Source organism: Xiphophorus hellerii, chromosome 21 (assembly GCF_003331165.1).
Source record: "Xiphophorus hellerii strain 12219 chromosome 21, Xiphophorus_hellerii-4.1, whole genome shotgun sequence".
NCBI classification, from domain to species: Eukaryota; Metazoa; Chordata; class Actinopteri; order Cyprinodontiformes; family Poeciliidae; genus Xiphophorus; species Xiphophorus hellerii.
The window spans coordinates 4,239,739-4,261,016 of record NC_045692.1 but is presented as its reverse complement, the minus strand read 5'-3'; the positions used below and the strand labels follow the sequence as shown (position 1 = coordinate 4,261,016).

The window sequence follows — 21,278 nt, the reverse complement described above, 5'->3', positions numbered from 1 at the left end:
AAACAACTTGGTTATCGAGGGAGAATCTGGAGGGCCATAATGAAAGTAGGGCTGAAACTAACAATTAAATTAGCAATCAATTAGTCAATAGATCAATTAATTATTCAGATGAGATATAGTCAGAATAATTGATAAGATTATAAAATGGTATTTTACATATTTTTAATTTCTATACAATATTAGAAACACATTAAAATATAGAGATAAGAAAATAATTCAATTCAATTTTTAAATAAGAAAAACATTTAGCATAGCAGAGCATTCCTTTAGTAAAGTTGAACCAGGTGAAGCTAAAATGATGCCACTTGAGGAATTTTGGCTAAAACATATTTACAGACAATGGTGGTCAAATGCAAAAAGTATATATTTTCTGTACAATTTTGGCTTACTACTCTGAATATGTTGGGATTTGTTTTTCAGAAATTTGCCTTTTTTGAGTCCAATTAAAGATTAATTGATTACTAAATTAGCTGACGATTATTTCAATAATCAATTAATCATGATTAGCCACGATTAATTGTGACTAATTATGATCAATCGTGATTAAGCCCCTCATGAAAGCACAGGGTGATTACTCAATTTTTTTCCCAGGTGTCCTGCCCTGCTTTTTTTCTTTTTCTTCTTTCCCCAGGAATGCCATGTGCAGATCCTGGTCGTCAACTCATGTACAACACAACATTGCTCTACACAAGGGGGATTCCAAGAAAGTCACCATGTTGGCCAATTAATGCTCTTCCATCAAAGTAGCCAGGCGTTTCACATGGGAGGCGAGAGGTTTATGTTGAGGGGTCATCTGGAAGTGTGTAGTTGTTAAGACTGTCAAGAAGGGTAGAAGCTGCACAACAATGCTCAGCACCGACAAAAAGGTTTGTTGTTACCCCATGCAGTAGGATCTCAAGAATCCTCCCAGGACAGCCTGAGCCCATGTGCAAAAAGAGTGATTCAAACTTGGATTTACTGATAAAATACTGACCTTTGGCTCTCTGATAGGTGCGTCTTCCTTCGAACCAGGAACAACTTTAAAAGTGATGGCTCCTTGTGACTGGGCCTGGATGGCGGGAAAAGTATATAAAAAAAATACACCTTAAGAGTTTTGTTTCTTTGCTGAAGAATTCAGCAGATTTCCTGTTGGGATTAAGAATTGTTTTGACATCACAAACTCTCTCTTTTGTAAGAGTAAAAGAAGTTGAAACAAAATAAACATTTGAATATTAAAAAAAACTCAAACAAACAAAAAAAACCACCAGCCATACCAGGATACGAATGATGTCCTCTGGTTTCTTGTCGTCCACAGGGATCCCGTTGACCTCCTTCAGTTCGTCTCCAGAATGAATCAGCCCTGACATATAAAAACACCAGAATTAAATCTCTATGATCATCCTGATATTGATTATTCTAATCTTCCAACTCAAGTGAGCTACTGTGTGAAAGTGCAGCGTGTTCGGAGCCGGAGGTTGTGTACAGAACGGCAGATTAATGTTTACAGTGACGTGATCAGTGGGCCTGGAAAAGAATCATGAAGTTATTGAGGACATGTGTGGAAATTTGCCTTTGGCTCGACTCTGGCAGAGCCGACACACACAGGCTGGATGCAGTGAACACACACACACACACACACACAAATGTGGACAAGCAGCAGAGCTCTGTCGTCTGTGTTCACTTTTAAAGAGTGGATTTATTTAATCTACGGCACAAACACATTGTTTCTCTGCTGCAGAGTCAGGATCTGTCACACCTCTGACCTGCTGACACACAAACACGTGGAAAGAACAAGAGCAAGAGCAAGAAGAAGAAAAAGAAGATGGAACTGACCGCTTCTGTCTGCTGCTCCTCCTCTCATGATCCGGGCCACAATGATGGCTCCTGTTCTGTCATCACGTCTTATTGTTGCTCCCTGCAGAGGAAACAGAGGCTGCAAACATCAGTCACATTAAACTGAGTTTATATTTATTTTATAAATTTTTTTAATGGGAACAGACACACAATAACAGACAAATATAATGAAGCAGCAGTTCCATGCCTGTATCATGATGCTTATAGTGAGATCATTTCTAGCAACCGTCCCAAAATAGGCTTTTACAAACAGCATATCTAAGATACTGACAGGAAGGTGAGTGGTAATAAAAAATGAAGTAATTATAAATGATATCAATATCATCCTACTGTTGTACTGTTGGCTTTTCATCAGGTAGAAGTAGACTTTTTGCCAAGGTCGGTGAAATCATGAACAGTTTTATTCAGTCAGAGTTTAACCAAAAACTTTGTCACTGAAAGTTGAGCTGAAAATGACACAGCAACTCAATTGTTTTTTCAATTGAATTGTACAGGATAAATTTCAATTCCTGTGTAAAAAAAAAAAGGAAAAAAAAAGCACTGGTCACTAAGGAGAAACAGGGACACTAGAACCTCTGCAGCTCAGCCACGGCCTCAACTAAAACCACTTTACTGTTCTTGACCTGCCAGAGAAAACAAACAAAGCTCCATTTTAAACTCACAGCCGCCTGGCCGGAACAACCACTCCAAACATCGGCCATGAACCCAACCGAACACTGGAGCATTTGACAAACATCGTTCTCCTCTAGATTGAGAGCGACAAGGAAAAACAAATAGGAGCGGCCGAGGCGGAGAGACGCACATATTTAGACATGATGTCAATTAAAGCACAAGTGGAACGACGACAATGACCTCCTGCTGAGCTCTAAACACTGATGTAAAGGAAACACAAGATGGTGACCTTCACAGCAGATCTGAAATACCAGGAGGAACCAAATACAAAGTGGGAAACCTGGACATAAAAATACAATTACCTCCAGTCATATCTGCTGTTGGACTGTTTGATAAATCTTTATTATAGTACGTAAAGTTGTCTAATGATTTTCTGGGTGCTGTAACAGAGCGCCCCCTGCTGGGAGACCCTTCACCCAGCAGCCCATCAGGTGGGATTGTGATCAATAAAAGCTTCTCCTGCTACTCCACTCTTCTCCCTGTCAGCATCCAGACTGGTTCTGGTTTCCTTTTTGTTTCCTTAACCCCCGTCTGGACCTCCCCTTCATCATTAACAAGTCAACTGAAGACTTGTTCTGATAATTATGAGGAACATTAGCGATACCAGGAGAAGCTGCCATCTGATTCACCGCAGACGACTCTCTGACAGGAAGGTGCACCTTCATTTATCTTCCTCCTCTGAATCTTTACACCTTAATGTTGGAACTGGTCATTATCCAGGTCTTATGACACAACACTTACAGACCACCTCAGTGCTTCAGACAGGTGGGGGTGTTGGAGTGTGTGAATTTCATCAAGCGTGTGTCTCCATCTCCATGCTGCTGCCCTGACTCAGTGTGTGAAGAGCTCAGTGATTCATGCAAGATGAGTGGAAATGCCATCTCCCTGCTAGAAGCTGGACAGAGCCACAGGTTTTCTCTCTGCATGTCTGTGTGAGCTGGATGAGCTCATATAAAGAGTTCATCCAGCAAGAGGATGTCATAGAAACAGGTCTGCCTGTGGATGTTTGTTTTTTTTTATTCTGAGTCTCGCAATTGAATACTACAAACCTCAATTCTTTGTAAATACATTCACCTAATGGAGACACTCCAATTTAAAAAAAAAAACAAACCAAAAAAATCCAAATTTTTGATAAGTAATAATGAGGTGGATTTTTTTGGCCGTATGGAAATTGGTTTATTTCACAAAATTGCAATGGAAACACTTTCTTCGCATCACATGGTCAATGACTGTATGTTAATACTGGCAGAAACGACAAGACAACTGGAAGTAGCTGGAGGATGATGGCGCAACATGATTTTTAATGACCTATCGCGTGAACAAACTTATTCGCATGTAATTTTAACTGCGTTTCTTATTTAATGGAAATACCGCAATTGCAAAATTATGTTTTCTCAACATTAATGGAATACTGACAAAGTTTTGTACACAATTATAACACTGAGGCTGAGAAAAATGACAGTCAACATCAGCAGAGCTCTCCATCTTCTTCTGTGGTATCCTCACCCCCACAGACACTGTGAGCAATCCATCAAGTGGAAGACATGTTGCTTTTAAAGCTCGTGGGTCGGTCTGTAAAACACTAACATGTGTGCTGTCTGCTTGAGTCTCATTAGCTGCTTCATTTATTTCCAGTCTGAGTCATTCCTTTTCTTTCAACATTCAGATGGAAACAGACAACAAAGAATTCTCCTTTTCTAAACATGGATATCCATCAGGTCTCTTCCTGGACAACGTTTCAATCAGGAGCTTCTCTCAAGATCAGCAGACAAACTGGGACGCCACTTCGTTTCTAAGCCTTCCTTTGTCTCCACATCAGCCCACACTGAGCTCAGAATAATGAGGGTGGCTTTTAGGCTGAAGGGAGGAAGACGATGACTGAGACTAGAGCAGATCTCCAGATGAACTGGAACCAGAGCAGCTCTGATCCGACTGTCCTGAAAGTGTCAGCGATGGAAAACCGTGGAGTGCTAGCAGTTCATTCCCATCACTGTCATTCATGGAAAACCAAACTGGACAGATCCCAGCTCTGAACCTTCTCATCAAAGTGATCAGGTCATTATTAAACACAGAGAATCCACAGACATCCATCCTGCAGCTGGAGCTCAGACAGTAATAATGTTCAACATGTCGTCTGCGTTCATAGATGCAGTCGCTGCTCCGGCTCTGAACGTCTTCCAGTTGTGGTCCCATAATGAGAAGTCCAGCTGATCCACTGGTTCCCAGTGGCTAAGGTGGCCGATGGCCGGGCCTTGAAGCTGAACAGATTGATTGGTGCTAGCTGATGCCAGGCAGGACGATGTGTCTGCTGGATGCCACCGAACCTGCAGTTTCCTGTTTCCACTGACTGGGAGCCAGTGACTCTCAGCTATAATAGGAAAACCCAACATGTTTGTTCAGCAAACAGAGCAGACAGAGTCAGACATTAATGCTGTCATATTCTTGGCTGCTAAGGATGTTGAACAACCTCAGATGTTGATTTGATCTGATGAAGGAAGAGATGGACTGAGTTCGTTTTACACCAAAACTTGATATTTTGTAGCTAAACAAACATTATAGTTCAGCTGCAGCCGCTGGTTTGATCAGATCCACCATCTTAGAACACTGAAATATAAAATGAGCAGAATGAGTAAAGGTTAAACTGAACCAGAGGAAGATGGTGTGTCAGTGGGAGGATGACTGAAGATGAACTGAGCAGGAAGTAAATGAAGCAACAGGAGCCTCCACTGACCGAGTGGCTTTGAAACAGCAGACAGTCATGTAGAGAAGGAAGGCGGACGCAGCGGGGCACACACAGCCAGAAGCTCCAAGTCTGCTTTCTCCATCCGAGTCCCAGAACTTTCAGTGGATCCAGATGAGAGAAACAGAGTCGGCCACAGCAGCTTGTTGGCCTCTAATGTTCTCACATCGTAGCCATGGTGACCCTCAGCAGCTATGGGGACCCATCTGGAGGCGTCCTCTTTGACTCGGGGACGAACTGCACGACTTTCACAGTCTTGACAGGTTGTGAAAAGACGAGGTGGTCCTACTAACAGACCGGTCTTGTTTGACGACCTGGTGGGGTTCTCTTGTCTTATGCCGTTGCTTGAAAACACATTTCTGTTGAAATGTACTTGAGATAAACGCAGCAATTTAGAAAAAAAATTTGTTTCTTCATAAAGTGTTGGCACTAAGATGAGGTGATTTTTTTGCCCATATCGAAATAGATTTACTTTGCAAAACTGCAGTAAGAAACACTTTTTTCGCATCACACAAGTCACATGATCAAGAACCAGATGTTACTGCTGGCGAAAACCACAAAGAAGAAGACAGGAAATGGTAGGAGGAAGATGATGTAGCATGTTTCTTAATGACTTATCACGTGAACAGACTTATTCACAAGTGCATAGACAGAGCAAACCAGATCCTCTCTGATTCTACTCATCCTCTCCATGGTCTGTTCATCCGGTTGGCGTCCGACAGAAGATTCTGTAGCATCCGCTGCAGAACAGCCAGATTCAGAAATAATCATCTTCCACAGGCAATCAGATTGCTCAACATTATTATTTATTTATTTATACTTATTTTGCAATTTTGTTATGCTTCTTTTTAAAACAACAGCTGCCGATTAAACTGAATGTTACAACCTTGACATGATTATATGAGTTGTTTTACCGAGAAATCAATCAGAAAAGCCGTGAAAATGGTCAGAATCGCCTCTCTGGCTGCAATGCGCGCTCCCAACACAGGGGGAACAGATTTTCACAGAGGAACAGAATTCCGCACAAGACCTCTTCGTTAACCACTAACGCTCCGGCCAACCGGGACCATAGACATAAACTTTACAGGGAAGACAGAGCCACACGCCGGGCAGCGTGTTGAAATGTAAACCCCGTACATAATTCTGTCCACAAAGATAAATCCTTCTCACCACTCGCTCAACGCGCAAATGGCTGCAAACAGACAGGCGACTAGTTATTCCTGCGGTTCACAGAGCTGCGCAATCAGAGCTAACTCGGTTCGTTTTAAACTCTTACCTTGATATAGAGTTCTCCAAAGAAAAATAACTACCCACACTGGGTTGATGTAAATATCCATACAGGTCAGCCTGTGTCCAGTTTGAGTGAAAGGAGGCGCGCGCGGGATCCGCGTTGAGGTAAACCTAATAAAGCAGCGGCAGCGCGCGAGGCGCCAGCTGTGTGATTGGTCCTCTCTCCGGCTTTAAATGCATAAACTATAAAACTTTTAGAAATACATCTGATTCCGCGAGTGAAACGCTCAGAACAGAGACGCTTGCAATCCGACTTAAAGATTTATCCCAAAGAAAAAAAAAAATTAAGCAATTCCCCCCTCCCCCAATTATTAATTTTTCTAAAAATAAAAACAAGCAAGGCTTAGCCTGGGGGGGGGGGGAACAAAGCATTGCCAGGCTGATAATACAGGAAACCCTGACTTGACTTGCATTTGAAAAGTTAATGCATATTATTGTCTTCAGTCTTAGGCCATAATGTTCTTTGAAGGCATGCACATGATCACAAAGTAAATGTAGGCATGACTGGAGGGACTGTAGAATGATAATCAGATTAGGGATGGGCATTTATCTAAATGTTTATCATTTGTCGTAATAAATTTCTTAGGACATTGTTGTTTTGAGCTTTACATCATGTTATGCTGTCATTCCCTTATCAAAAACAGAGCTGGTTCTTTTATGCATGTTTGGGAAATTTTTTAATTTCCATAGCAACCATTCAGCTATGCAAAACGCTTGGTTGTACCTAACTCAGAAGAAAAGAAATGGACCAGCCTCAACTTTACAAGATCACACATTGGAAATTTATTTATTTTTTTTTCTGACGTTCTCAGTCCACCGAGACAAAACCCATCAAATCCCTTCCTGGAACAGCAGGAGCTGGATGATGAAGGAGACTGTGGTTTCTCTACATCACATTATGGTTTCAGAAAACCATAATGTTTTTCTGAGACATCATCCCGCTCTGGGAAACCTAGAGCAGGAAGTGTCCTCACCAATGTGTGCAGTGAGACAGAAACCCAGAACTCCTCCAAGCCTCGTTGTTGAGCCCAACAGCTCCAGAGAACATGCAGCAGGCGGAGGCAGGAAAGCCACAACGGCTGAGGTGTGTTCCCCCTGTCCACCCCTTCTTCTAGGGTGTGGTGAGAGGAACGCCGGCCTGGAGCCAAGATGGCGGTCGGAGTGAAAACCACAGAGTGAAAATAGAGGCGGCCGGGTCCAGGACATGTCCGCTGCAGATCAAAGACGGACGGGACCTCAGCACACAACAAAGCTCTGGGAGGACAGATGGATGTCTGAGAGACCAATGAGGACATGTGTGTGTAGCTCAGTGTTTATTCTGCTGTAGGACACTGAGGTCAGTCAACACAATAATAGAGACAAAACTAGGACAGTTACAGAAAAAAAGGAGGTATGGCATGCAAGCAAACCCAGTCATTAGAGAAATCTATTTCTCTAAGTGTCTAAACAGCCAATTAGCTGTTGGGAACGTTTGAAATGGCAACAATACCACAGACACGCACGGTAAGTCGAGGGGTGCAGAGAAAATTAAACAATGAGAGAAAAGAATGGGAAAATGGTTGTTATGTCTGGGACAATGAGTCTCGCATGTTCTAATGATGAGGCACAGGAAGAACAAAGGTCAAGCGTAGACTGACTAAAAATACTCGTCGCCAACAGAAGGGCAGCCGTGGTTAGTTTACTGTGCTACAACTCCAAGGCTGTGGGTTGAACAGCTACAGGCTACTAACTTAAAACATGTCTGGTACTGGCCTGATATGTGGTCTGAATCCCTCATTGAGCCAACTGGATTTCTAGAGATTTGATGAAAATGCTAATTTCATCCAAACTTTTATAATGCCAGCCAATCTTACCATTTTTGAGGAAGAGTGTTCTCAAAAATCAGACTTGTCTGGATCCATTTATCCATTAGTGGTCATCTCCAGCAGCCATTGGGCAAGAGGCAGTGTACTCCAAGAGCTGGTTGCCAATCTATGACAATTTAGAGTGTTTTTAGAGCTGATAGTCTGGTAGACTTGGTTAGGGTTATTGAGGACCAAAACTGCGATGTTTGTTACATTAACTGGTGTGGTTCACTTTCACACTGCACAGCATCTAACAAACCAAACTCTGAAAAACCTGCTCCCCTCTTCACCTGTAGTGTGCTGCACCAAGAACAGCTGAAAGAAATGACACAAAGACACTGAGCACAACTTCCTTCACAAAATATAAACAAAAATTAAGTGGCATCAGATTTGAGTTATTACAGGATTTCTTTGACAAAAGACCACAAGCTATTTCTCCCACTTGTGTATCACTTGATTGTATTTACCCAGAATACCCTTCGCTGTGGACCATTTCCTCCTGTTGTAGCGGTCTACGGTTCACTTCAACTGAACCGAGACTTAGGTTTTCAGGCGGAGCAGAGTGTGCTTTTCAGATTAGTATCGGAGTTCAGTAGCACATTGAAACCTCCCAAAATGAACCGGGCTTTCTAGGGAAGCAGTTTGAGCAAAGCAAACTAAACCAGGCTTATGTGAATGCACTCTTAGAAAAACCAGCTAAAAACAACATCTTGTCTGACACTTTATGAAAGGTGCTCTATATTAACAAATCTCTTATCTAAGCACTTTTGATACACTACCACACACCATTTGAACTGTTCTACTAAGTAGAATAAGTTGATTCAATTAAGATGAACTTAACAAGATGAGAATCAAGGAAATATATCCAGATATTTATCCTGGGTTAATACACATACAGGTAAGCACGTGTCCAAATCAGTTCCTCGCTCATTGGGATCATCTTGACCTATAAAAGCAGAGGTCTCCAGACACCATATGGTCCCTGTGCTCACTATGCTGGAGGCTAAGCTACATGCTAGGTCTGATTCAATGACAGTTCAGGAGATGTAATTAATTGCACCCTGGGCATCACCACAAACCTTTGCAGCATTTTTCACTTTAGATGTTACTGCTCCAATAGAGAGTAGTTGCTTCCAGTAGAGCCTATTCTCTAGAGTGAACTCCAGTCAGCTTTAGAAACAAGTCATGAGGCAAAAGAGAAGTATGCATGTTCCCATAGTGAGATCACAAATGAATGCTTGAAAGAGAACTAAAGTTTAGTGAGGAAGAGGTTTATCTGGCAGAATGAGTCTGGCTTATAAGCAAGGGACATTACTGGTCTGAGCATCAGGTTTAATTAAAACTGTAAGCCAATCGTCTCCTGCATCTCAGAGAAATATGGGGTATACGTCATACTCCGTAGTGAAATACCTCACTCATGCTATCAGAGGACTGAGGTTATTTATGCAACAATGTCTCAATATACTTAGGATGGCAACAGGGAACAAAAAGATGCAACTCCATGAGCTAATCGATTAACGACTGGAGAGACCGAACCTTTCCTCGCATGTTTAACTTCTGTAAACAGTACAGCTGAGCACACAATAAAAAGTGACTTACAAGAGGTTCCTTGTTTTTGACAAGTCTTATAATCTTCACAGAATTCTCCTCATCATCGAGGTCTTCAGGCAGCGGAGGGAGTTCGGGGTCGTACTGCTTCTGAGCAACTGTATCATGGACGGACAGAAGGCTCTGGAAGAAATAAATTGAAAAAGAAAAGAAACAAATTGGGAAAAAAAAGATGCCAAGTTCAAGTTATCAGTCAAACTGGAAATCTATTGATTTGCTTAAATAGACTTAGTTAGACTTGGACCAAACTTAGTTTGGCCCTACTTTACTTAGTTAATTGAACTTGGGTCCAGTTAGCAAAATAAAGTGGAACAATGTAGAACTTTAATCCACATTTGAATGACTGCGTGTCTCAACCGAGGTTCATAGGAAGGATTTTTGGGGGTGCCTGTTTTGTCAGGCACCTCATATGCCTGACAAAACAAGAGTGAGACGTAGAACTTAAATTTAAAGATATGTTGAAATTCTCATTAAAAGAGTTCAATTTTATCGATGAAATTCATTGCGTCTATCATGCAGTCTTAAAGATTATTTTGCTATTACACAGTTATTTTTTATGTCTCTTCAGGCATGCATGACATGTTTGATGGCATACTTCCTTCATTTTTGTCAGAGGTATCATAGCTGAAACATGTCAGGTATGTCTGGAGAGACATAGAAAATAACTGTTTAATAAAAGAATCTAAGGAAGTTCAATTGTATTTCTTTTTTTTAATCATTTATACCGGTGAAGCTCTTTATCCGTTGGTGCTCCAGGTTAAATCTCTACACCTTCAATCCGGTCTCTTCTTTATCTTTTACACATTTTCCCCAATTATACAATGTGCTCCTGAATTTTATTGGCCTTTCTTCTCTCTCTGAGGATGATTTCATCAACAGTTTCTTTGATCACCAGAAACCATTTGTTTCTGCAGATGAGCACAACCAGTAAGCTTATGGGAATGGGATCAATCTGCAGTAAAAAACCAGCAGCAGCTCTAGAACAGCAGCTGAATGTAGAGAGAGCAGCAGGAGGTTCTTCAGTCCCATCCAGAGAAAAAGAAAATCTCTGTCTGCACATCAACAGAAAACAGCTTCCAACTCAGTGCTCTCCTCTTCTTAGTTTCATTTTCCTCTTTTTCAGAAAATCCAGCTGCAGGTTGGATCTGGATCAGGTTCTAGTTTTATAACAACATTCTCTGGTGAAACAGACAGTAAAACTGGAGGTTCTATTTTAGTTTCAGGTTGGATCTATGTTGTGTTTTGACTCCTTATGGTGACAGACTGTCAGTCATGTTAGCTAATCTCAGGTCAGCCATGCTGGTAATCAGTATGAGTTCTGGAAAGATCTTTATGCATACTTTCTGTTCCATTTCCACTGCTGACTAAACGTCAGACCTCTGATTTATAAGAAGATCAAAACTAAATACAACTTGACCTCAACTGTTTAAAAACTTCATCTTCAAACTTTGTTTGAGATTTAAATCAAAAGATTTGTTTTTCCAACAAAGTTCAGATTTATTTCCTTCCATCTAATCTCAGCCTTTCCCCACTGGAACCTCTGAACTCTGTCAAACAGTCCAAACAGCAGAACCTGCAGTTCTACGTTCATCCACGGATCCTCCTTAAACCTGGATCTGCCGTCCGCCTCCCCTCCCAACAATCTGGAACAGAGCCACAACTGATTCTTTGTAAAAACCTTCTTGGAAGTTGCGGCAGCAGCTGGATGCTAATGGGGAGCACATGGAGCGTGTCCTGGCTGCTGATCACCGACACGGAGCAGAACACAGGTCCAAATGTTTCACACACTTTGGTCTCTGGGGGGAAACATTCCTGCTGGGCTGATATGAGTCAGTGGACATTGTTATGCCTCGGAGTTGGTGGATTAGCTGGCCAATCTTTATTCCTGGAGAAGAAAGATGGAGAGAAGGAAAACCATCCTTGTTCTCCAGGTATCCGGTTTAATCTCTGTTAATCTGTTTGTGTTCATTAGAAATAATATGGTAGAAATACACATCAGAGCACTCGACTAAATAAACCTGCTGGACATTCCTGGCAGCAGTCTCTCATTAAACCCTCCTAGCCCGGTCAGCGGCCCACTCTGCTTTCAAATGGAGGCACCAGATTGGTCCAAGGAGAGAATTCTTTCCCCAGAACCATTAGACCATGATGAAGGGATCGTTATTCTCAAGCTTCTTCTTTTCCTTTCGGCTTTTTCCCTTCAGCGGTCGCCACAGTGAGTCATCCATCTCCATGTAATACTACCTTCCACATCTTCTTCTCTCACACCAACTACCTTTATGTCCTCTTTCACCCCATCCATAAATCTCCTCTTTTGTCTTCCTCTAGGTCTCTTGCAGTTCCATCCTCAGCATCCTTCTACCGATGTATTCAGGGTCTTTTCTCTGAACATATCCAAACCATCTCAATCTGGCTTCTTTGACTTTATCTCCAATACATCTGACATCAGCTGTTCCTCTGATGTATTAATTTTTGATTGTATCCATCCTTGTCACTCCCAAAAAGAACCTCAACATCTTCATCTCTGGTACCTCCTGCTCTGCCTCTTCATCATTGCCACTGTCTCTAAACGAAACAGCATTGCTGTCTTGTACACCTTTCCTTTCATTCTTGCTGATACGCTTTTATCACACCTGACACTTTTCTCCACCCGCTCCACCCTACTTGGAGACGTTTCTTCACTTTCTTTCCACACTAGCCGTTATTCTGGACTGTTGACCCTAAGTTCTTACAATCTTTCACTTTCTGTATTGCTGCTCCCTGTTACCTCATGTCTCCACTTGGGTCTCTCTTGTTCACACATATGTATTCTGTCTTGCTACAACTAACCTTCATTCCTCTCCTTTCCAGGGCAAACCTCCATCTCTCAAGATTTTCCTCCACCTCTTCTCTGCTCTCACCAAAGATCACAATGTCATCTGCAAACATCATAGTCCATGGAGATTCCTATTTAACCTCATCTGTCAACCTGTCCATCATCACAGCACAGAGCAAAGGGCTCAGAGCCAATCCTTGGTGAAGTTCCACTTCTACCTTGATCTCCTCTGTGACTCCTACAGCACACCTCACCACAGTCTTACAGCTATCATACATCTCCTTCACCACTTTAACATTTCTCTGTTACTCCAGACTTCCTCATGCAGTACCGCAGCGCCTCTCTTGGAATCCTGTCATATACTTTCTCCAGATCTACAAAAACATAATGCAGCTCCCTCTGACATTCTTTGCACTTTTCTAAAAACATCCGCAATGCAAAGATTCCATCTGTAGAACATGTTCTTGGCATAAGCCCATACTGCTGCTCACAGCTGTCCACTTCTGACCTGAGTCTGGCTTCAACAATTCTTTCCCATAACTTCATTGAATGACTCATCAACTTTATACTACAGTAGTTGCCACAATTTTGGACATCTCCCTTGTTCTTGAAAATTGGCACTAGCACACTTCTCCTCCATTCCTCAGGCATCCTCTCACTCTCTAGGATCCCATTGAACAGCCTTGTCAAAACCTCTACTGCTGGCTCTCCTAGACTCTTCCGTACCTCCACAGGTATATCATCTGGACCAACTGCCTTTCCACTCTTCATCCTTTTCAATGCCTTCCTTACTTCATCCTTACTAATTTTTGCTACAGCTTTTTATACAAGTCAGTGTATGTACTTTGTTTGGCCTTAGCTACCTCTACCTTCACTTTACGCTGTTATCTCCCTTTACTCTTGGTCACTCTCGTCAGTCCTCACACTGTCCCACGTCTTCTTAGCTGCTCTCCTTCTCTGTACCCATATTTGTACTTCCTCATTCCACCACCAAGTCTTTCTATAAATGTTTCTTCCAGAAGACATACCGAGTATGTCATTATTCTCAAGCTGATTGGTTGCTTGTCTTATTTTTGTTGTTAGAGTTGGGTTGTAATTTTTTAATCTATAAACAGTATATAGTTTAAATATCTATTAAGTTTTACTAATAAATGTAAAACATTAATTAAAACAAGTAATGGTGATTTCCTCATGGTTTTGGGTGAACTCTTTCCATCAGACTGAAAAATAAAATCATAGCACCGAGAAATAAATTAAACTCATCTTTTTAAATCTGTCATGGTGATTGTTCCACTGGGAAGAAATATTAAATTGATTCATTATATAAATGCATAATGCATCACAGTAGTAAAATATAATGCTGAAATATCCACTACTACTGAGATTAAGAGCAAGTGTGGTCCTGATGACGTTTTACTTCCTGTTACCGTGAAAAATGAAAGAACTTTATTCTTGTGGATTGATGAGATTTCCATTTGCAGAAGTAATAAAGCCTGGCTGAAAATGTTGCAAAATGTATTTAATTGAAGGATAAAAATTTTAGATTTATTTTTATTTTCATTAAACAGTCTGGGGGAGATATTGATATGAAGCACACAGATCTACAGAAAACTAAATTGCAGAACTTCGATGAGCTTTGAGGAAACATGAGAATATTCTTCAAAAAGAGTGATGAAAACATGGATGGAAGCCATGGAAACACAATCTTTTAAACTGTTATTTTCACTGTGCGGGGTGTGTTAAGCCGACCCTCGGCCTCATCCACCTTTTTTCACCTCATCAGTTACAGCTTTTACCAGCTTTATGCTGTGATGGATTGACCTCAGCCGTTGTCATTTGTCATCTGTCAGCCCTTTTCTCTTTGGGATTGTCTCAGACAAAGCAGCTCACCACCATCTCTCTGTGTAGAACTGTAGGAGAGGTAGGGATACATTCTGAGAAACTGTCAGTTTTCCGTTCGGAATTTATCAAAACAACTGAATTCCTCTCAGCACTGCAGACTTTAAAAATCTACTTCTGAGCCTGAATCTTTGGAGATGACTGATCTGTTCACACCCCTACAGTCTGACATACACACTGACTGACTGTCGATGTGCGCTGTGTGTGTGTGGGGGGGAGGGTGTGTGTCTGATCTGCTGGGAAGGAACTTCAGAGTGAAGTGTTGTTTCTGGCTGGAGCCAAATAATCCTGAGGACAACGTGATGAGAAGCCTGATCCTCCAGGGTGAAGCCGGCTCTGTCTGGCTGAGACACCTGGAGGATTTGATGGACGGCCCCCAGTTCAGGATTAAAAAGTAAAAAGTGTGGACATTTATTTTGTAGCCATCTGCGTCTGGTTAATGAGGTCAGCGGCTGCAGCCAAGAAGAAAAACGAGAAAAGCCTTGGAGCCGCTTGGGGTTCGCATTAGTGTTGATGACGCAAAAACAGAAAAGACACAAATACAAAGCTGCTCATCTTTTTTTGCCAATTTTTATAACAATTTAATCATTTATTGAAGGATTTATTATTTCAGTCTATTCAATTCCAACAAAAAAGGGCAGGAGTGGTTCTTACCTTCACATGGGGGTTTTCCAGTAGCTTGGTGAGTTCTTTTATGTCTCCATTTTCAGACTTTAGTTCGAGTTGCTTAGAAAGCTAAAAGAGAATAGACACAGAATGGTGACTCAAATAAGCTTTAAGACAATATCCACATATGATACAGTAAACAGCAACATCACAGATTTATTTCCTTGATTTGCTGTAATTTGAGTTCAGGTTCAAACATCTTACAAGCAGGTGAAACTTGAAATAAAGTGATTTTAATTGGAAGATTTACAACTGGTTATGAAAAAAGGTTTCATGGGAAACTGAGCATTCTGTGAACGCTTTATGAATAATATCTCTGTCTGCTGTCATCACAGCGGGGTTCACAGATGTAATCAGCTCTCAGGCGCTGTCCGTGGTCCTGAACTCAGAAAAAACAACAACAATACAACACAGTGAGAAGCTGGGATTCCTCGTGATGAAGAACTTAATGTGGTTACAAAAACCACCCAAATCAGCAACCAATCAGGTCAACTTCTTTTCTAGCTTAATGATTTTTGTTACACTGTTTAGGCACTAATTCTAGAACAGTTCTGAATAAAAGATAAATAAACACAATTTTTTACGTTGAGTTCCAAGCCAAAGCCATGACATATTTCAGTTGGATGCTTTTGTAGTGAGGAAGCAGGAGCTCAGGGTGAGATCTGCAGGACGATCTCCCGGCAGCAGGAAGATTCTGGAACTACAGGAAGATTTCAGAGCAGCAGGAACATGAGGAGGTGTGGAGATTAGCTGATGAAAGCCAAGTCCAAAGGAAAGCTGATACAGATGAAGTCCTGGCACATGTTTAGTGATGGCCTTCAATTCAGACAGTGGAAGAGATTTAAAATTAAACCTCAATTTGCTATACTAAAGTTTATATGCGTTTGTTTCAAGACATAAAAGAAATGTATGCAAAGAACCCATATTTTTTGTGAAAAGTTTATACAATTAGTTGTAGTTTCACTAGAATGAGTTGATTTTAAATCCTTCCAGAGGAAATAAAAGACCAGTAGAAGTTTCTCTCTGCCATGGGGATGATAAGTTTAGCACCTAATGCACCAAGAGGCACATGGATCATCTCTCTGTCTGTGTCGTCATCAAGCAGGAGGACAGAAAATTCAAGCTTCAGACGTAAAGCTCAGTAAGATGAAGGAGAAAATATTTCTGAGTGACGGCTGCAGGAGCAAGGCAGCAGAGGTTGGAGCGTTGGGGGAGAAAACACGAGGGGAAACATCGTCATTATATCCACCAGTTTCCGTTCCCTGAAGGGAAAACACTGGATTAATAAAAAGCAGCAGAGATCAGAGTCAGGTCTGAGTCAGTCCTGCTTCAACAAACTGATGCTAAGAAGGAAAAAAAAAGCTGAAGAATGAGGAAAACCTGGGGAACAATAAAAGAGCAGACTGGATGATCAACAGAAAACAGGTGCTGTTTTCAACAAAGGCAAAAGCAAAAGTTAGTTTAATTAGATTACATTTTCACAAAGTCAATAAATAATGAGCCTTATCTCTAACTTCCGTTGACTGTAGGCTACAGATCAGGTCACTGAGGACACCCAGTGGATTTTGCTGCAACAACAGGAAAGGCAATAAAAGCTTTGTGAGGCTGACCAGAGGTTTCTGTAAGGGAGCAAGGATACGAGCCAGGGTTCAGATCAGGAAGTAGAGCTGCAGCTTCTGTAATGCTACCCAGGCATTACCCCAACGGGACAACGTCTTGTCCTAATTAAACAGATTTAAAAAACCAACCTAAAAGAAATAGACCAGAATCCGCTGAAAATAAATAACACTTCAACTGGACAAAAAGCAGAGCAGCTAAATGTGGCTCACTGAACGTCGGGTCTTTCTTCAAAGACTTGTGGGGAACAGATTTGATTTTGTCTCATAGAAACCTGCGGCATGCAGCTGAAAGATTATGTCAGCGTCAATGAGTCTCGTAACTAGGTCTGTCACGGTAACAAGTTCTGCTGGACGATAAACTGTCCCAGAAATGATCGCAATTAAATCTAGAATCAACTTGGAATGTAAGTTTTTGACTTTGATTCAGTTTGAATTATTAAATTTAGTTGTGTCTGTAACATTCCTTGCTTGTGAAGTGGTGCCATATAAATAAATTGAATTCAACTGAGAGAACCAGCAGAACATCCAGTGATGAAATGACCAGAGTACAGCCCACCTAACATCTACTTAAAGTAGATGTTAGTTTATTAAACCTTTGACAGGATCTCTTCAATCATACTGTATTGTATCTGGATCAGAAATTAACTCGGAGCAGCCAGGCCGGGTTAAAGTGTCGCTTTGTGTTATCCAGTAAATTCAGGCTCCTGTTAGCTGAAACCAGAGCCTGAGATGAATCAAACCGTGGATCTCTCTGCGTTCTCTTTCGTCCTCGGCCACAGCTTCAGCAGAGCTCATTCGGAGCGGCGTGACGGATGAAAAACGATCCGTTTTGTTTAAAAAAAGCACGCCGTGTTTGAGCCGACAGGAGACCTGGGTCTGTGGCGGGCTGAGAGACGCTTTGATTCACCGTCTCTGGGCTCCAGCCTGATATCCAGTAATCCCAGAGAGACGCTTTGCAGGGCATTTACAAGGAAGCACAAAGGTAACCGTCTGTAGTTCAGCTGAAAAAAATATGTAATTGGGAAGGAGGGAGACTTGGCAAAAGAAAAAACGGGGCTTATGATTCACACTCTGAGTTTTTTTTTTTTTTTTTTTTTCAAAATGTTGGTTTCCTGGTTTTGGCATGGAAACATTGTACATTTGTGTTTCCTTCCATCCAGCAGACATCACCATGTGAAACGGGTGCGAAGAGGAACTGAAGTAGCTTACTTCTTGGGCCAGGATCGTGGCGCTGCCCAGGACTGGAGCCGGCTTGCTCTCCTCGTAATGCTGCAGCCGTTCATGGATCTACAAAAACAAAAAAAACAAGCATGTCAAACTTTGGGAAGAATCGTCTGAGAGCGGAGATTCTTCGAACACTTTCTCCTCAATTCAGACACATGATCATCTCCATTTGAAGTCTGAAAATCAATGTTCATGGTTATTTCACACCTTGAGGTCTGATGCTAATATAGCTTGAATTTGTGGGGGGTTTTTTATTTTTATTCCTGACCGATAAAGCTCTGACTTGCGTTGTAGCTTTGATTATTAATTATGACTGTGTCGCGTTTTCTGGGGTCTTGTGTAGACATGTATTCCACCTTCATTTTAGCCAAGAGTCATATCTCCCAAACATGAATCTTAAGCTGAGACCTGATTGGAAATGCAAATCTTTCACTGCCGAGCGATTCCACTTAATTCCGACTTTTAGGATCACAATTTTCCATTCAGAAAGCAAATTTTTCTATTTAAACAGTAGCGATTCTGTTTAAATGATGTGACTGACAAGAGAAATAAACATTGTAAACAAATAGAACATTTGTTTAAAAGGTTCCACATTGCATCAGATTCCACCAGTTTATATTTAAGTAAAAATAGGGTTTGTTTTTACAATTCAGTAACTTAAATGATCAATGTTCGGTTTGCTTATCTGCCTGACTTTTTCTTAAATAAAAAAAATAGCAAAGAATTATTCAAATACAGTGGGTGAGATGACCAAATGGTTCGATCTGCAGAAATCTGATATGCAGTGAACTCGCAAACAGGAGCAGAAAAGACGAAAATTTTAAGTTTTAAAACTGATTTTTGAGCAAATTTATGCAGAAATCCACAGACTATGTGATGTTACCAATCTGACATGAGGTGGAAAAATTCTGTCTTGCATCTGGAACGAATGTGGAAGAAAGAATTTCAAACTCTTTCCTCCCACTTTGTCCTTAAATCAATTACAAGTCAGATTAGGTGAAGATGTTTTCATATAATTAGAAATAGGTTATCAATTATCTGTCCTTGCAGTTTTTTCCTTATGTTAATTGAGTTACGCTTTATTTTAGTAGCTCGTTGTGATTCTCTCACTTTCTGATTTGAGCACTAAGAATTAAATTAAACTTCTGTTGTTTTTATAGTCCAGACAAACAAAATGCTTTTCCAATAGTCGATTTTTACAACCCATGCATCCACTTTACAAATTAACCGGTTTTCCAACAGCACATTATAAGCTCATTGGCCACAGAGGCATTCTAATCATTTCCACAGTAAACAGGCTCATTTTTTCCATATCACCTTTCAGGACTGTAGCTGTTTAATGTTGAGAGACAAAGCTGTTTCTCTGAGGGGTTACTGAAATGGAAAGTTAGAGGCGAACACATTCAACTGTGTGTAAACATTGATTATAGTCCTCTCAGAAACACCTGCATCAGTCCAAAGTTGAATTTTGGAGCAGCACATCACACATCATCCTACATACGGAGTGGTTCTAAGCTGTATGGCTCTGGCATTCTGACTTAGAAGCAACACTGAAGCCATTATAATGACAGCCTGCAGGTCGCTGTGGGCTCTCATCACAGAACAGACTGGGACCAGTTTCCAGCCCCAGCAGCAACTCCCCAAATCCCCACTCTGCCCAGAATATGGACTGGTTTCAGACATGGAACCTCCAGCTGAAAATACAGAAAGCTCCATGGAGACATAGAAGGGCCTCTGAGCTCCATGTCTGCAGCAGCAGATTCACAAAACACACAAAAGCAGATGAATCTCTAAAAATATTGTGATAAAAGTGCAAGATTCACTGTCACTCATTTAAACAGTAAAATCTAGAGTGTTTTCACACCTGACTCTTTACAATTGGGGACCAAAATTGCAACATTTACTCCATTTTCAGCTGCTGTGGTAAAGCCTGTTCACCTCCTTGCCTGTGGTGGCGCTACACCAAGAACCACTGAAGGAAACTACACAAAAACCTCTAAAGAAGACACAAAGTGCAACTTCTGTCTTCACAAAATATAAAGACAAAGGAAGTGGCGTCAGATTTTAGCAGCTGTAGGATTTTTCTTTCGTCTTTGGCAAAAGACCACGAGACATTTCTAGCTAGCACTAGACTCTCCTGCTTGTTTTGGTTTTATTTACCCAGAATGCCCTGTGCTGTAGTCTGCTTCCTACTTTTGGAGCAGAGTAGAGTTCACTTCAATCGAACTAAGGCTGAGGTATTTAGGCGGACCAGAGTTCACTTTTTGGTCCACATCAGAATTTGATTGAGCATTCACATCTCCCCAAACAAACCAGACGTTCTAGACAAACGGACGAGGGTTCAATTAAAGCAGACTAAACAGGGCTGGTGTGAATGCACTGTTATATTCCATTGTTTTGCAGCAGACAGAGATGGACCTGTGATGTGAAGAATTTACAGTAAAGCAGAGACAAGGGCAGGAAGAGGTTCTATTAAATGCTGCTGCTGAAGGGCGACTGCTGCAGTTTTCATTTTACTGAGCTAGTCAGATCTGCAGAGCTCTTCTGTAGCTGCTGATTAACCCTCTGGTTCTCCAACCTGCGCTAAGACTCTTCTATCTCTTCTTCTGCTGCAGCAGGAGCGGCTCCGCTTCCTTCATCAGTCCTCCTCCTCATCGTCTCTGGAGGAAACCTGGTGAAAGGAGCGAGTGAGGCTGCCAGTGTGTTCAGCGCTCCAACATACCACAGACCCAGGAACATCTGCTGAGCTACTTGCTGCTCCTCCACCTCCACTTACTGAGGAATTTCTCCTCTGTGAGCAAACACTTTATTTACTGTTCAGGAGGCTTTCCAAGCTTCTGTCCATGACGCATTCATGGCTTTTAAACTTTGAGCAGAACACGTTCTGTCTACACAGTGAGGCAACGCTGCTTCTGCTGGCTGATCAAAAATCTGTGGAATAAAAACTAAACAAACAGAATAGTTCCAAAAACAACCTGTGGTCTGAAAAAAAAAAAAAAAACTGGAATACGGGGGAGGGATGGATTGGTTCCAACAAGGAACAGAAGCTGAACATCCATCTTTATTTT

The 21,278-nt window shown here is 41.4% G+C and overlaps 1 protein-coding gene across 5 annotated transcripts in view; it reads right to left on the bottom strand.

Annotated features, from left to right (window-relative positions):
- Nucleotides 1–21,278, bottom strand: part of mpp7a (MAGUK p55 scaffold protein 7a) — an 82,559-nt gene that overhangs the window by 20,390 nt on the left and 40,891 nt on the right. For all 5 annotated transcript variants that reach the window (XM_032550738.1, XM_032550737.1, XM_032550739.1 and 2 more), the window contains exons 4-9: nt 18,196–18,273; nt 15,356–15,436; nt 9,979–10,110; nt 1,813–1,894; nt 1,254–1,339; nt 974–1,048 (exon numbers count right to left, since the gene is read on the bottom strand). In XM_032550738.1, the coding sequence (XP_032406629.1) occupies nt 974–1,048; nt 1,254–1,339; nt 1,813–1,894; nt 9,979–10,110; nt 15,356–15,436; nt 18,196–18,273 (534 nt within the window). The remainder of the gene's footprint in view (nt 1–973; nt 1,049–1,253; nt 1,340–1,812; nt 1,895–9,978; nt 10,111–15,355; nt 15,437–18,195; nt 18,274–21,278) is intronic.